General features: G+C 40.0%; 1 protein-coding gene across 3 annotated transcripts in view; it reads left to right on the plus strand.

Annotated features, from left to right (window-relative positions):
• The window catches only part of TMEM131 (transmembrane protein 131), a 266720-nt gene that overhangs the window by 128008 nt on the left and 122767 nt on the right, over positions 1 to 15945 (plus strand). For 2 of the 3 annotated variants that reach the window (XM_036262183.1, XM_036262185.1), the window contains exon 5: positions 12329 to 12452. In XM_036262183.1, coding sequence (XP_036118076.1) covers positions 12329 to 12452 — 124 coding nt within the window. Of the gene's footprint in view, positions 1 to 10795; positions 11059 to 12328; positions 12453 to 15945 lie in introns of those variants that run through there. The other variant, XM_036262184.1, reaches the window with a different exon arrangement.

A 15945-nucleotide genomic window follows, 5' to 3' on the forward strand; every position in this document is an offset into this window, starting at 1 on the left:
GTTGCCTCCCATATGCGCCCCAACTGGAGATTGAACTTGCAACCTAGATATGTGCCCTGACTAGTAATCGTACCCACTACCCATTTTTTACTGTACGGGATACTGCTCCTAACTAACTGAGCCACCTTTCCAGAGTGATACATATGTTTTTAAAGTACAGATTCTTTTAAAAATGGATTTTAGCCCTGGCCAGTTTGGCTCAGCAGTTAGAGTGTTGGCCTGCAGTCCAGAGAGACGCGGGTTCAGTTCCCACTAAGGGCACATACCTTAGTTGCAGTTTGTCCCTGGTCCTGGTTGGGTCATGTGGGTGGCAGCCACTCGATGTGTCCCTTTTACGTCAGTGTTTCTCTCTTTCTGTCTCTCTCTCTCTGTCTTCCTCTCCCTCCCTCCCACTCTCTGTAAACAAGAAAATGTCCTTGGGTGGGTGAGGATAAAAAAAAAAAATTGATTTTAGAGAAAGAAGAAGGGAAGGAGTGAGAGAGAGAGAAAGAGAGATACATTGATGTGAGAGAGAAAATCAGCTGACTGCTCTACTGTGTGAACCTACTGACTGGGATTGAGTCTGCAATCTGGGCATATGTCCTGACTGGGAATCCAACCAGCAGCATTTCGGTGCTTGGGACAGGGCCCTTCCAACTGATCCACACAAGCCAGGGCTAAAGTACAAACTTTTATACATCATCAAATTAATAATAATATCACCATCCCAGAAGGGCAAACAGAAGCAAATCCCACAGAAAGACAGACTTGGGCCTGGTTGGTGTGGCTTAGTCGTTGAGCGTCAACCTACTGTACCAAGAGGTCGCCGGTTTGATTCTTGGCTCATGACCAAATTGTGGGCCTAATCTCCACTGGGGTGCATGCAGAAGGCCACCAGTTGATGTTCTGCCTCGTTGATGTTTCTGTGTTTCTGTCCTTGTCCCTTTCTCTCTAAAATCAGTAAAGAAACATTTTTTTTTTAAAAGACAGACTTTGTTCAACTACAGACTTACTTCCTCAAACTACACTTCTGGCTCACCTCATACCTCTGGGTCTCGGGTTTTGCACATTGTATATACACTAAAGGGAAAACAAGTCTTCAACAGTATTTGGTTTCAACCCAATTTAGCAGGTGGATAAAAAGAGCATCTTAAATGATAGAACTACTAGAGTAGTGCCCCTCTGATAAGTTAGAATGGATCAGCATAAAAACTGATGAATTCCATCCTAAGACCATGGCATTGTCAGTACGAGGGTATATGAGCATATATGCAGGTGAGACAGAGGAGATCAGTGTACAGCATTTTTAGTTTGAAACAGTTTTTTTACTTTGAAAAACTTCACTAACCATTCTAGATCGGTTGTTTCAAAAGTTATATTCAACTCTTTCTCACTTCAATTTGTTTTTTTGTTTTTTGTTTTTTTGAGGGAGTTTTGTAAATTTCATGCATCTCTTTAGATAAGAAATTTTTAGGTATATAAGTACCTGATTTGGAATTGGGAATTTCTTTCAAAGTATCTGTCCCTCAACCTTTCAATAATGACCTACCTCCCAAATAGAAGAAACACCTCATGGATGTAAGCAGAGGTTTTTAAATTTTGAACTTTTAACTAGAAAATCAGAGGGGATATGAATGAAAGAATTTGCCTAGCATTTTTAGAGCTAAAGTTCATTTTATGTAAACTTGAAAGTAGATTTAGAAGAAACAAATGGTTCGTTTTCTTTACAGAAAGTAAATTATCATTGGGTCAGAAAGTAATTGCTAAAGGAAATCAGAGACATGGTTAGCTCATATCCTCTTAAAGTATATTTATTTTTTACCCTCAGAAGCATAAAACTTAGTCGATTGAAATTTTTTTCCTTTATTGACTTTTTTGCATCCCTGCTCTTTCTTAAATGAATATTATTAAATGGAAAAAGAGTTATATTTAGAATACTTTAGTATAGAATGGCCTATCTTTATGCCTGTTAGTCACCAATCTACCCCCGCCCCAGTTTTGTTGCTAGAACCCCTGTTTTTTGTTTGGTGTTTGTGTGTGCGTGTTTTCAGTTATTCATTCCTTAAGAAGGTGACCCTTCTCAGGAGTAAATCATATTAATCTATGTTAGTTGTAATAATCCCATTCTTCTTGTTTGTGGTCATTTCAGGGATGGATGTGACCCCATTCTACCTAACAGTGTGAGGTCTGGTCTACTAAAGGATTTCTAGGGAAGGATTTCTTTCACTCTAAAAAGGAGATGGATACAGTAAAGAAATACCCATCTCCCTTGCTGTATATTGTCTGTATGTGATTCCTCGGGTGCTATGGCAACCATCTTGTAATCAATCAGAAGTGCTAGCCTGAGGACAAAGTAAGCAAAGTTTATCTGACAGAGAAGAAAAATGGAAAGAACTTGTGCTCTTGACCATATTGTCAAACTGTTAGTCAACCCGGGATGGAACTGCCAACTTCAGGTCTTTTTGTTAAATGACACTTAACTAGTCTTGCTTTTTTTTTTTTTTTTTTAATATTTTTTTATTGATGTTTTTTAGAGAGCTAGAAACATTGATGTGAGAGAGAAACATCTATCGGCTGCCTCCTGCATGCCCACTACTGGGGATTGAGCCCGCAACCCGGGCATGTGCTCTGGCCAGGAATTGAACCGGGACCTCTCAGTCCATGGGGCGATGCTCAATCCTCTGAGCCACACTGGCCAGGCCAGTCTTGCTTTCTTGATCTCTTGTACAGTACATGGCATTGCTGACCTATTCTTCCCTCTCAACTCTTTCTTTGTCTCTATACTTGTGAACCACTCTTTGTGTTTTCCACCTGTGCCTAAGATTCTTTTTTCTTAGTCTCTTTCCGGATTCTGTTTCTCTGTCTGTCTCTAACTGTGGTTGTTTCTGTTTCCTCAGCCTTTTTCACCCAGCTCCACACTTCTTACGAGGTGATCTCTTTCACGAAACCTTTGGTGTGTGCCTATGGTTTTTTAGTCTATACTCCCCCTTACCGCCCCCCCCCCCACCACTCACCTTTCGTCCACAACAGTACCTTAACCTCAGTGTGTCCTGTTCTTCTGTATTTCCAGTCTCTGTGAATGGTGTCAACCAGTCACCAAAGTCTGAATCTTGAAGCTTCCTGGATTCCTTCATGTTTCTCAAAGCACCCCATCCCTTTTCCCACCAAATCCATTACCAAAATCCTGTCAGTTTTTCATGTCTGCTCTTCTCCAACCTTCACTGCTCACCCTTCTCTTCCTAATTCAGGCATTCATCGTTTATCTAGACTGTGACCACATGCCTGCCATTTTCCAGTTTATGATCTATAGTATCAATACAGGAATCTCTTTACTAAAATCAAAATTATGTCGTTTCCTGTATTCTCCTCCCCCCAAAAGTCCTTTAATGGTTTCCTAATGTCTTCAGGATAAATGCTAAATATATTAACATCAAATCTGTTCTTTACCTTTCTTATATGCCACCCCACCATAAACAACACCTGTGGAGAACTACTTACCATATTCTGAAATACCTGGTCTTTCTAAGCTCTAGGCATGTTACACATACGTTAAGAGCCTCCCATATAAAAAGAATTTTTTATGGAAGCTTTTATGTAGTCAGAAAAGCATAAAGAATAGATGATGAATGTACTATTAACCCAGATTTAATAATGAACATTTTTGCCATATTTTACTTCTTATTTTTGTTGATTTTGAATTATTTGAAAGTGGCAGATACAATATTTCATTCCTGTATTCTTCAGCACACATTTGCATATGTAAGGACATTCTACATAACTACAGTACCATTACTGTTATTGTAAGACAATTAACAATAATTACAGACTGACTTTGATTCCTCTGCTTTGGTCAGTGTTATGGTTGTTTGGTTCTAAGGCAGAGGTGGGGGCTGGGCCCTTATAAGGCCCGTGAAATCAGGACCGGCTAACATCATACGCCTCACCAAATTAGCCTGACCAAATATAGCAGGCTAATTTTTAAGTTGATAATTTTGCATGGCCCTCGAATGATGTTATAAATATCCAAATGGCCCTTGGCAGAAAAAAGATTCTTCACCCCTGTTACAAATCTAAAACTAGTTGAGGTAGAAATGAGCATATATTAGAAGGAATACTGAGGACCATAACAGATCTGCAGGAAGGTCAGAAATGCAGCTGGGACGTGGAGACAATAGGAAGCACATTATTCCATGTCACCAAGACTCCTCTCTGTGTTTCTTTTTTTTTTTTTTCTTTTTAATCCTCATCCGAGGACATTTTTCCATTTTTTGTACAGATAGAGTGAGAGGGAGAGAGAGGAAGAGAGAGAGAGGGAAACATCGATGTGAAAGGGACACATCGAGTGGCTGCCACCCGCACGACCAACCAGGGCCGGGGACAAACTGCAACCGAGGTACGTGCCCTTAGCGGGAACCGAACCCGGGTCTCTCAGGACCGCAGGCGGATGCTCTAACCGCTGAGCCAAACCGGCCAGGGCTGTGTTTCTTATTTCTGCCTCCCTACATTGGCTTATTCTCCCCACTATCTATATTTCTTTCCTACAGTGATAACAGAGTCACTGACCACTCTTCAGACTCGCATTCTGTAGCCTCCCTCCATCAAGGAAGAAAAGCTTCTGTTCCTTTAGTTTGAAAATTCTCAGAGGAGTGTAGCGATCACCTTGGCTTAGAGCAGATGTCTACCTGACCAGTCAGATGGGGGTGGGGCGGGGCTGGTAGTGGACATGTCTTTCAGGTGTTGTCCTCATGTTTGACCCAGAGAACAGAAACCTTACAGTGGGCAGCTACTCCAGTTGAAGTCAGTTACAACCTCCTTGGCCTGTTGAATCCCTAAAGACCTTTGCTGCTGTAGAGGAGAGCCGTCCTTTGTGAGGCAGGCCTTCCCCAGTCTTCCAGCAGAGGTAGAAGCTCTCTTCTCTCTGCTTCCACGGAGTTTTGTCCACTCACAAAAGTGGGATGGATCTCCACCCAAAATTTGGTCCAGATGTCAAGACTGATGACATCACACGCATACACACGGAGAGGGTATGAAAAGGCTCAACATAGTAAAGCTTTCTGGGGAGAGTTGGGTAGGCTACGAAGCAGGTCTGAAAAAAAATGGCTTGAGAAAGGAGACTGACTTTGTTTTGAGTGTGGTTAGGGGAGGAGGCTGGGGTGGCCTTGCATGGTTTGAACTTGTCATTGGATCCAGGAGGGAGAGTGTGCAGGCTTTCTTACTGGCTTGCCCAGATATGGAGCATAAGGTGAAAGGGACATTTTGGGGCTTGAAACTGTCAGTAATCAAACACGGGGTTAGATTCTTATTACTCATGACATCTTCTACTAAGTTCTGTCAGTACACTGGTGATCACTCAGATTGTTTTAATATCTGTTCCCCTAGTGGACCAGGCATTTTTGTTTTGTTTTGTTTTGTTTTATGTTTTTAATCCTTGCCCTAGGATATTTTCCCACTGATTTTCAGATAGAGTGGGAGGGAGGGAGGAGGAGCTAGAGAGCGAGAGAGAAACATTTATGCAAGAGAGACACATCGATTGGCTGCCTCCCTCACAACCCCATCCAGGGCTGGGGATTGAACCGCAACCAAGGTACGTCCCCTTGACTGGAATTGGACCCGAGACTTTTTGGTCCATGGGCTGATACTGTAATCACTCAGCCAAACTAGCCAGGGCTAGACCACGCTATTGAGATAAATACATGTTTATCTTTGTATCTTTGGCACATATTTTTCATTTAACACTTATGTATATAGTACATTAGGTCCAGCAGAATTGCCTGATGATTTCTTTTGTTTTAGTTAGATTAGTGTTACATTTTCAAGTGTTTTTGCTGGACTACATTAAATATTTACTATACCTTTTTGGGGCGGTTCCAGCATTGTACTGATTTAATGCCCATGCTATAAATGTTTCATTAGCTTGACATGTATAGCAGTAATTTTAGGACTTCAGAAGTGTCCTTAACAGAACACTTTCCAGCCCTGGCCGGTTTGGCTCAGCGGTTAGAGCATCGGCCTGCGGTCCGGAGAGACCTGGGTTCAGTTCCCGCTAAGGGCATGTACCTCGGTTGCAGTTTGTCCCCGGCCCTGGTTGGTTGTGCGGATGGCGACCACTCGATGTGTTCCTTTCACATCGATGTTTCTCTCTTTCTCTGTTCCTCTCTCTCCCTCCCACTCTACCTGAACAAAAAATGGAAAAAGGTCCTCGGGTGAGGATGATAAAAATAAAAAATAAAAAAGAACACTTTCCAATCTTTGCTCACTGCCTTGCTGATGCACTGAAATTTTGTCTTAGGTATTCTGTAAACCTTTTCCACTGCTTCTCACTTTTGCTAAACCAGAGGTCACTCTTTTTCTTTTTTTAAGAATAGTTCATTAATTTTTAGAGAGAGAAGGAGGGAAAAGAGAGAAACATTGATGTAAGAGCGTTTCATTGATCAACTGCCTCCTGCACGTCCCCTACCATGGATCTAGCCCGAAACCTGGGCATGTGCCCTGACCTGGAATCAAACTGCACCTGCCAGGGCCAGAAGTCACTCTTAATATAAAACACCCTTCGCAGTATCTGAAAAGAACTTTAAGTGGGATGGAATTTAACACTCCAGGTTGCAGGGCATCCAAGAGGGTTTCAGGCTCTTTAGCCAGGAAGCAGCTTCTCGTTCCCTGGCCACTTTCTAGACCCCCATGTACTGGCTTCTCTCACTACCCTGATCATCCCTACTGCCCTCTACAACTTCTTTCACAGTAAATTAGACTAATTCTTGTCAAAAGTCTTTTTTTTTAATCCATTTTGTTTAAATTTATTTTTTGGTTCTACTTCATATCTTCTTTTTCTCTCCCCTTCTTTTCTTTCCCTCTACCTTTTCCTCCTCCAATTGGCTGGAACAATCTGGGCATAACACCTCTCCACCACCCCCCTTCAGTTATTTAAATATTTTCAGTGTTGTTAAATATTTTCTTTTTCTTATAGCTCTTTTGTTTAAACATTTATTGCAGACTATAAAAGATGCTTTGAGTGAAAACCCGGTTTACTGAGTTTTTTGGTTTATATAATAATTAAGAGCAGAAAATGTTGATTTCAAATCTGAAGCTTAAAATGGAGACTTAATGACTTAAAGAAAGTGGAAATTGATTAGACTCACTAAAAATGGAGGTCTTTATTGTCAAGTTAAATTCACTTCATGAAAGGCATTTCTTCCTTATCACTTAGATCCTTTTTTCTAAAGGCATGTTTGGTGCCTTTGGTTTTTCAGTTTCTAACTTTTCTACCAACACCCCAGCTCAGTTCTCAATCTAAAATGTTTTTGAGAAGATGGTCGGGTTTGTGGTAGTTGAGTGATACAAAGTAGTACATACTGATGTGGTACAGCTTCCTGCCAAAAGTTGTGTTATTCAGGGTGTTGTGTCACTGTCATTCATAAAGTTTGTCTCAAGGAAGTTGCTCAGCCATCTCTTAAGCTGTTTCCTAGCATTGCATGTCCTCTTTCTGTGACATAGGAAACTTGCCATTGACCACAGAATTGCATCTTGCTTTCCAATCTAGTTTCTAATTCATAGCTGCTGCTTCCTAATTGTTTTCATGAGTAGGCAGTAGCTCTGCTCTGACCATCAGAGAACTGCTGCATATTTGATTCAGCTTGGTTTATCTATAAATAATTCAGACTATCCCCTTTGGCCCTACTTGTCTTTGAAGCAGCTCATAATGGAAACAAACAGGACAAGCACTAGCGGGCACTTGAAAAAATATTTGTTTTATTTTTAAATCTACCTGTGCAGCCAAGCAGTCACACATGCTGCTTATGACAGGCAAGATTCTGAGACAGTCCCCAAATCCCTGGCCTCTGAGGCACACACATCTTCTCCCAATTGTGTTCGATCAAGCACTAATCTAGATATTGCTGTAATGATTTGAAAATGTAATTAAGGTTTCAAGTCAGTTAAGCCCTAAAATAGGGAGGTGATCTGAGGGCCTGGCCTGATAACCTGAGCTTTGTCAAATCTGGTTGTAGCAGTCAGACAGAAATGAAGTGTGAGAGGTATTTGATGCAAGGGAGTGTTTTTATGCTGATTTTGGAAATGGGGAGGGCAGAGACATATGGCAAGAAAGAGAGCATCCTAAATTTTGTTAGCAACCTGAAGGAGCTTAGAAGAGGACTTTGAGCTTTGATGAGCAAGACCCTGAGCAGATAAACTAGGCGTGCTCTCTTATACATGCTGGACTTTTGACTTACAGATTGTAAGGTAATAAATGGGTATCACTTTAAGCCTCAAAGTTTGTGGTAATTTGGTATGTAGCAGAAAACTAATGCACTGCTTGTTTATTTACAAGTAGGCATGTATTAATTGGTACTTCACCAACATTTTCCATAGTTTAGTGTGACCTCTCTCTTCATTTCCCACTTTATCGTGAATGTGGATTCTGCTCATATCACCAAGGGAACTGAGGAGAGGGAGGGTCCAGGAAAGCTGTTCATATGAGGTCTATAAGCAGGTCTGTCCAAGGAGAGCTCCTTCTGCTTCCTGTGGTGTGGGCTGCCCAGAACCACAGGGCACCTGCTGACACCCTCCCTGAGACTTTCCCTCTGTTCTTGTTACTCCAAACTTCTTTGAACAGAAGTAGATGACCCTTCTTATCCGAGCAAGGGTTAATTTTTGTAGGGTGGGGCCCAGGTTCTTTCCTCTCTGATTTCTGTTGGAAAGGGCGGTGCAGCCTCAGCAGCACTGCAAATCAAGCATTCTGATATGCTCCGTGCTTCCAGGCTCTTAGAACCCCCAAACTTGTTTCCTTTCCCTAAAGTCCTCTCCTCTAGGGGGCCATCTTTCATCCTGTCTTCTTGAATGATCCCCCAGATTACCTGTCCATCATATATACCTGATCTTTCTTATCTTAACTAAGATTGATTGCATGGAGGTCACAAGAGGAAAAACATTAAGAACAAGTTTTTAGAGAGATGAATGACTGATTGTCAATTACCAGCAGGACATTTGAGTTGTAATAGAGCATATTTGTTGAAGAAAGGACATAATCCATGAACTTTCATGATATAGGGTGGGCATTTTTATTTCTATGTACTGTTATGTACTTGTATGTCTATATAAAGCTTGAGGAGGAAGAATTTACCTTCCCTACAGCTTCTTCCTGCAGCATCACGGCATGGTTTGAGGCCCAGCTGGATCTGTACCTACTTCTCTATTTGTGTCATGATCCTGTGACTCCCCCACCCCAACCTGGGATTGATGAGTCTGTTGGGTGAGGGATCCAGCTCCTGAGAAAGTCTGCACCTGGGGGCTCCTGGGTTTGAGGGGTTTCTGAGGCACTCAACAGACCTCTCTCTGGATATCCTCTGTCCCTTCCTCAGAACCCAGACCCTGATTCCACTTTTGGGCCTTTTCCTAATGGCTGAACTGTTAAGCCACAGAAAGATGTTGGCCCTGATGTTGGCTGGGCTATAAGCCATGGGATGCTGTTGGACAAGCCTTGGCAGGCACTTGAAAATCTTTATTTTCTTTTTAAATCTATCTAAGTAAGTAGTCACAAGGCAGTCCCCAAATTCCTGGCCTCAGAGATGCACACACATCTTCTCCTAGTTGTATTCCATCAGTCACTAATCTAGAAGTTGCTTCTCTGAGTAGAGCAGAGAATGTCTCCTATGGGATCCCGCTTGCACAGACAACCTGGGCACAGCCTTCTAGGGACCGCAAATGCAGCCAGCTCATCTCCTATTTTTGCAAGAGGGAGTAGCATCTGCAGTGACAAGGTCTCAGAAAGATAGTAGGACTTGGTGTGGGCCTTAGAGGCACCAGAAAACATTTAACCTTAACAACAACCAAACTTTTTGTCAGCATTATAAAGTCTCAAACTGATGTGCAAAATAAACAGCAATATAAACTGTTATGAAAACCTTTAAAATGTGTTAAATGTTTACAAAAGACAATGAAGAGTTCTTACATAGTTTGTGGACCTTACGCATATGAACCTGACTTTTGGAGGTAATATGGAGAGAAGATACTGTAATTCTATTCTAGAAGAGAGAAAATGTTTAAAATAAATCCAAGATTTAACAATAGATGAAGCTGTAGAAGAAAATGAGTAAAGTGCTGGTGAATTAGATTTTTATGTTGTTTTAGAATATATTGACACTTCATAAAGTCTTTCAATCAAGAATTATTTCATTCTGGCCAGTTTGGCTCAGCGGTTAGAGCGTTGGCCTGTGGACTGAAGTGCCTTGGGTTTGATTCTGGTCAAGGGTACATACCTGGGTTGCAGGTTTGATCCCCAGCCCTGGTCGGGGTCGTGTAGGAGGCAACAGATTGATGTGTCTTTTTCACATCGCTGTTTCTCTCTCCCTCCCTTCCACTCTCTAAAAATCAATGGCAAAATATCCTCGGGTGAGGATTAATTTTTTAACCCCCCCCCCCCCCAAGGGACTATTTCAGCTTTTTTTTTTTAATTTTGGGTTTCACTCATTATTTTTGTCCATATTCTTCAAATATTTCTTTATATCAGTTTGCAAATATTAACACTTCTAGTTATGCCCTACATATTTCTATTTTCCTTTTGACATTATAGCTCTATCTTTTAAAATATTCTAAATATACATTCTTCCTTGCTGAATTCTGAAGTAAATTGTCAATCTGCTCTTTAACTCATTAATAGACTTTTATGTACCTATCCCAGCTGTTGCCTTTATTATATTTTATACTAATATTTTCTATTGTTTTCTATGATTTCTTGTTTCTTTTTCCTAATATCTTGCTATATTTCCTTAAGTATATTACATTATGCTCATTTTTAATTCTTGGTTCAATTTTTCTAGCTTCAGGTCTGCATTATTCAGCCTTTACTAGATGATGCTGTGACTACAACCAAACCCAAAATCTCAGTGGGATTTAGACTGAAAGAGCACTTCTATCTGGGAAATGCCACTTTCTTGACAGAGGAAAAAGAGCGCAAGAAGGCTCTTAAAACTTAATGATGAATATCACTTTTTCTCGCTTTTCATTGGCCAAAGCAAGTTATATGGCCAAGACTCATGTTACTGAGGTGGAAAAGTATAATTTCTCACAGATTCACACAGCAAATTGGTAACAACATTGCAACCTATCATGACATCTAATGTGTTTTCTAACAGATTGTTTTCCTCACAGATCCTGTTATTTCAAGGTGTGCACTTAGAAGCTCCTGTCTTGTAATGCAAACTGAGGAAGGACAGGACAGGCCTTGGTCTTTGTCTCTTGAGAATTTAAGAAGGGAAATGATTCCCAAGGTGGAGCCCCAGTTCCACTCATATACTACTACTGAGTATATGTTACATTGACCCTTTGAGAGGAGGCAGTTAGTACAGTGTGTTAGAACATGGACTAGAGCCAGATGGCCAAGATTCATATTTCATTTCCATGTATGACTATGGGCAAGTTAATTAAGTTTCCTGTGCCTCAGTATCCTCATCTATAAAGTGAGGATGAGCTCTGGCCAGTGTGGCTCAGTAGTTAGGTCATCAGCCTGCACACCAAAGGGTCTTGGGTTCAATTCCTGGTCAAGGGCGCGTGCCTGGGTTGCAGTGGGGGCATGTGTGTGAGAGGCAACCAATCGATGTGTGTCTCTCTCATGTTGATGTTTTTTTTCTCTCTCCCTCCCCTTTCCCCCTCCCTTCCTTCCACACTCTCTAAAAATCTTGGAAAAAATATCCTTGGTGAGGGTTAAAAAAACAACAAAAAAGTGAGAATAATAGTAGCCCATAGCTCATAAAGCAGATCTTCTCAGTAACTTTGCCAGTTTTCTCTTCCTAAATTGAAGAGCATGTATCAGTGGAATTGGGGTAGAAGACGACACAATTTAAATTAGTAGGAAGGCAGGATGGTATTATAGAAAGAAAGGAAAGGATCTGACCATTTTGTTTTCTGCCTGCTTCCTTACTACATTTCAAGCTTCATACAGGAGGAGACTTGCTTCATTATATCCCAGCACCTGGCTCAGTGTGTGACATATAATTGTTATTCAAATATTTGTCGAATGACTAAGTGCATTTTTATGTGAAACTTTAAATATAAATTGTTTTATATATTTGGATATGTATTTGTCTAATAATTTTAATGTTTTTTTATTTTTTGTTGAACTTATTGGGGTGACATTGGTTAATAAAATTATATAGGTTTCAGGTGTACAGTTCTATAATATGTCATTTGTATATTGTATTGTATGTTCACCACCCCAAGTCAAGTCTCCTTTCATCACCATTTATCCCCCCATACTCTCTTTAATATTTGATTTTTTTTTTTTAACAACTAGAAATTAACTCAACAACTAGAAATTATCTTTGAGGCATTTGTGACAATTTTCTTTTTGTTTTTACAGGCCAGTTGGAATGCCAAAAATGGAAAAAGTTTACTTACATAATCCTAGTTCTGAAGAAACTATTACTTTAGTATCAATATCTGCTACAACATCACATTTCCATGCATCATTTTTTCAAAATAGGGTAAGTCTTTCTTATTTATAGCATAATATTTCTTTTGAGTTTGAAATGGAAATGTCTAGATTTTTTTTTTTTTTAATCCTCACCCGAGGACATTTTTCCATTTTTTTGTTCAGGTAGAGTGGGAGGGAGAGAGAGAGAGAGAGAAACATTGAAATGAAAGGGACACATCGAGTGGCTGCCACCTATACGACCAACCAGGGCTGGGACAAACTGCAACCGAGGTACATGCCCTTAGCGGGAACCGAACCTGGGTCTCTCTGGACCGACGCTCTAACCGCTGAGCCAAACCGGCCAGGGCTGTCTAGATTTTTTTAAAATATGTTTTTATTGATTTGAGAGAGAGAGAGAAACATTGATCAGTTACCTCTCGTATGAACCCCAATCAGGTACCAAACCCACAACCTGGGCATGCTCCCTGACAGGGAATCTAACCAGGCTCTGACCCAGAATTAAACTAGTGACCTTTTGGTACAGGGGATGACATTCATCCAACTGAGCCACACCGACATTTTTTATGTGTAATTTTATTTTGCTGTAATTAAAATCTGGTTTAAATGTTTCAGTTTTGTTCTGAATTTCAGTTTGCCCCATTTTCTAAGAATCATCATTTCTGTTAAACACGTTTTTCTCAGCATGAAACAGCGTATCAAATCAACTTTGAACCTTAAGCACTCTGAAAAATGTAGCATTCATATGTTGTTTATTTTATTTCCTAATAATAGGTAATTCCTCAGCATTGTGTTAGTTTTCTGTGGCTTCATAATATATGCCCACAAACATGATGGTATAAAACAAAACCCACCTACTAGCACATAGTTCTCTAAGTCCTAAGTCCAGTGTGTTACAAGGCTATAATTGAGACGTTAGCTGGTCTGAGTCCTTTGCTGAAGACTCAGGGGCAAATTCACTTTCCATTTAAGTTGTTGGCAGAATTCGGTTCCCTGTGATTGTAGAACTGAGGTCTCAGTTTCTTTGCTCGCTGTTGACCAGGGGCCTCTTTCAGGTCCTTAAGATCCCACGTTACTTCTTCAAGTTGGCAATGATGGGGTCACATCTTCCTCAGACTTCAGGTATCTTTGGCCTCCTCTTCAGCCACCAGTGGAGAAAACTCTAATCATGTCACTGGGACAGGACCACCTGGATAGTCTCCTTTTTGATTAACTCAAGAGTCAACTGATATAACCTCAATTATATCTGCAAAATTCTTTTTATCCCAATTTGTAAATAATCACAGGTGTGGTATCTCCTCACATTGACAGTCTCAGAACTTAGGGCAAGAAGTTTGGGGGGCTATTTTAGGTTTCTACCTATCACAAGTATCCTGTAAAATTTATTTATAATCATTTTAGTACATAGTATGGAAACTTGTTATTAAAAATATAACTTGTATGACAAAAAAATTGGATCTTAATAAATTTTGAATATGGGAGAATATATTAAGCCTTAATATATAGGCTTCCAAAATAATCAGTTAAATAGCAAATATCAGAGTGAAGTAAATGAATGGATCCTAATTGCATCTTCCCAGGGTCTTCACTGACTCCTTTTGAGTTCCTCCTAAATAACTAAGGAGGAACTTTTTTAAAGCATATTAAATTATATCAGCTTTTTATTTATTTCTTTTTAAAATTATTTTTATTAATTTTTTTTGTTACAGATGTTTCTCCTTTTTCGCCCATTGACACCCTCTTCCCCATCCCCACTGCCCCATCCCCAGCTTTGTTGTCTGTGTCCATTGGTTATGCTTATATGCATATAAGTTCTGTAGTTTATCTCTCCCCCGTAACACTCCCTCTTCCGAGGTTTGTCAGTCTGTACCCTACCTCTGTCTCAGTCAATTTTGTTCATCAGTTTGTTTAGTTCATTATATTCCACAAATAAGTGAGATCATGTGATATTTGTCTTTCTCTGCTTGGCTTGTTTTGCTTAGGAAAATAATCTCCAGGTCCCTCCATGTCATCTCAAAGGATAAAGAGATCTTTCCTTCTTATAGCTGCATAGTGTTCCATTGTGTATATGTACAACAGCTTTTTTATCCACTCATCTACTGATGGACACTTGGGTTGTTTCCAGATCTTAGCTATTGTAAATAGTGCTGCTATGAACATAGGGGTACATATATTCTTTCTGGTTGGTGTTTCAGGTTTCTTAGGGTATATTCCTAGAAGTGGGATCACTGGGTCAAATGGCAGTTCCAGTTTTAACTTTTTGAGGTAACACCATACTGTTTTCCATAGTGGCTGCGCCAGTCTGCATTCCCACCAGCAGTGTACTAGAGTCCCCTTTTCTCCACACCCTTGCCAACACTTGTTGTTTGATGATTTGTTGATGGCGGCCATTCTGACAGGGGTGAAGTGATACCTCATTGTTGTTTTAATTTGCATCTCTCTGATGATTGGTGACATTGAGCATTTTTTCATATCTCTCTTGGCCCTTTGTGTGTCCTGTTTGGAGAGGTGTCTATTTAGGTCCTCTGCCCATTTTTTAATTGGGTTCTTTGTCTTCCTTTTGTGGAGTTGAATGAGCACTCTATATATTTTGGAAATTAACCCCTTATCTGATGCATCATTGGCAATTATGGTTTCCACAAGAATAGGCAGATAGATCAGTGGAACAGAACAGAGAACCCAGAAATTGACTCAAGACAATATGCTCAATTAATATTTGACAAATGCCCTGGCCAGTTTGGCTCAGTGGTTGAGCGTCGGCCTGTGGACCAGAGAGTCCCGGGTTCGGTTCCCGCTAGGGGCACATACCACAAAAAAAATAAATAAATAAATATTTGACAAAGTTGGCAAGAGCATACAGTGGAGTCAAGACAGTTTCTTCAATAAATGATGTTGGGAAAATTGGACAGCCACTTGCAAAAACATGAAGCTTAAACCACTAACTCACACCATACAAAAGAATAAACTCAAAATGGATAAAAGACTTAAATATTACTCGTGAATCCATAAGAATTCTGGAAGAAAATGTACACAACAAAATTTCAGACATCATATGCAGCAGAATTTTCACTGATACAACACCTAAGGCAAGAGAAACAAAGGAATAAATGAACACATGGGACTACATCAAGCTAAAAAGCTGCACAACAAAAGAAACAATCATCAACATGGAAAGGGACCCCACCATATGGGAGACCATAATTGCCAATGATGCATCAGATAAGGGGTTAATTTCCAAAATACATCAGCTTTTTAGATTTTTACACATCTGCTTTCTAAAATCCTGTTATATTACATGCTGTAAGCTAGCAACTTCAAAAATAAAAGACTATAATATTGACTTTTGAATTTAAAAGTATTTTATAAACAAGGACTTGACAAGTCAGCATATTAATTTGATAATAAAAATTTTAATTTTTTGTAGTACTCATGGAAAACATTCCTTAAAAAAATTTTTTAAATCTTTACCTGGGTATATTTTTTCTTTTTTTTCTCTGTTAATACTCACCAAAAGATATTTTTTTCACTGATTTTCAGAGAGAGAG

This window comes from Molossus molossus, unplaced genomic scaffold (assembly GCF_014108415.1).
Source record: "Molossus molossus isolate mMolMol1 unplaced genomic scaffold, mMolMol1.p scaffold_m16_p_15, whole genome shotgun sequence".
Taxonomy (NCBI): domain Eukaryota; kingdom Metazoa; phylum Chordata; class Mammalia; order Chiroptera; family Molossidae; genus Molossus; species Molossus molossus.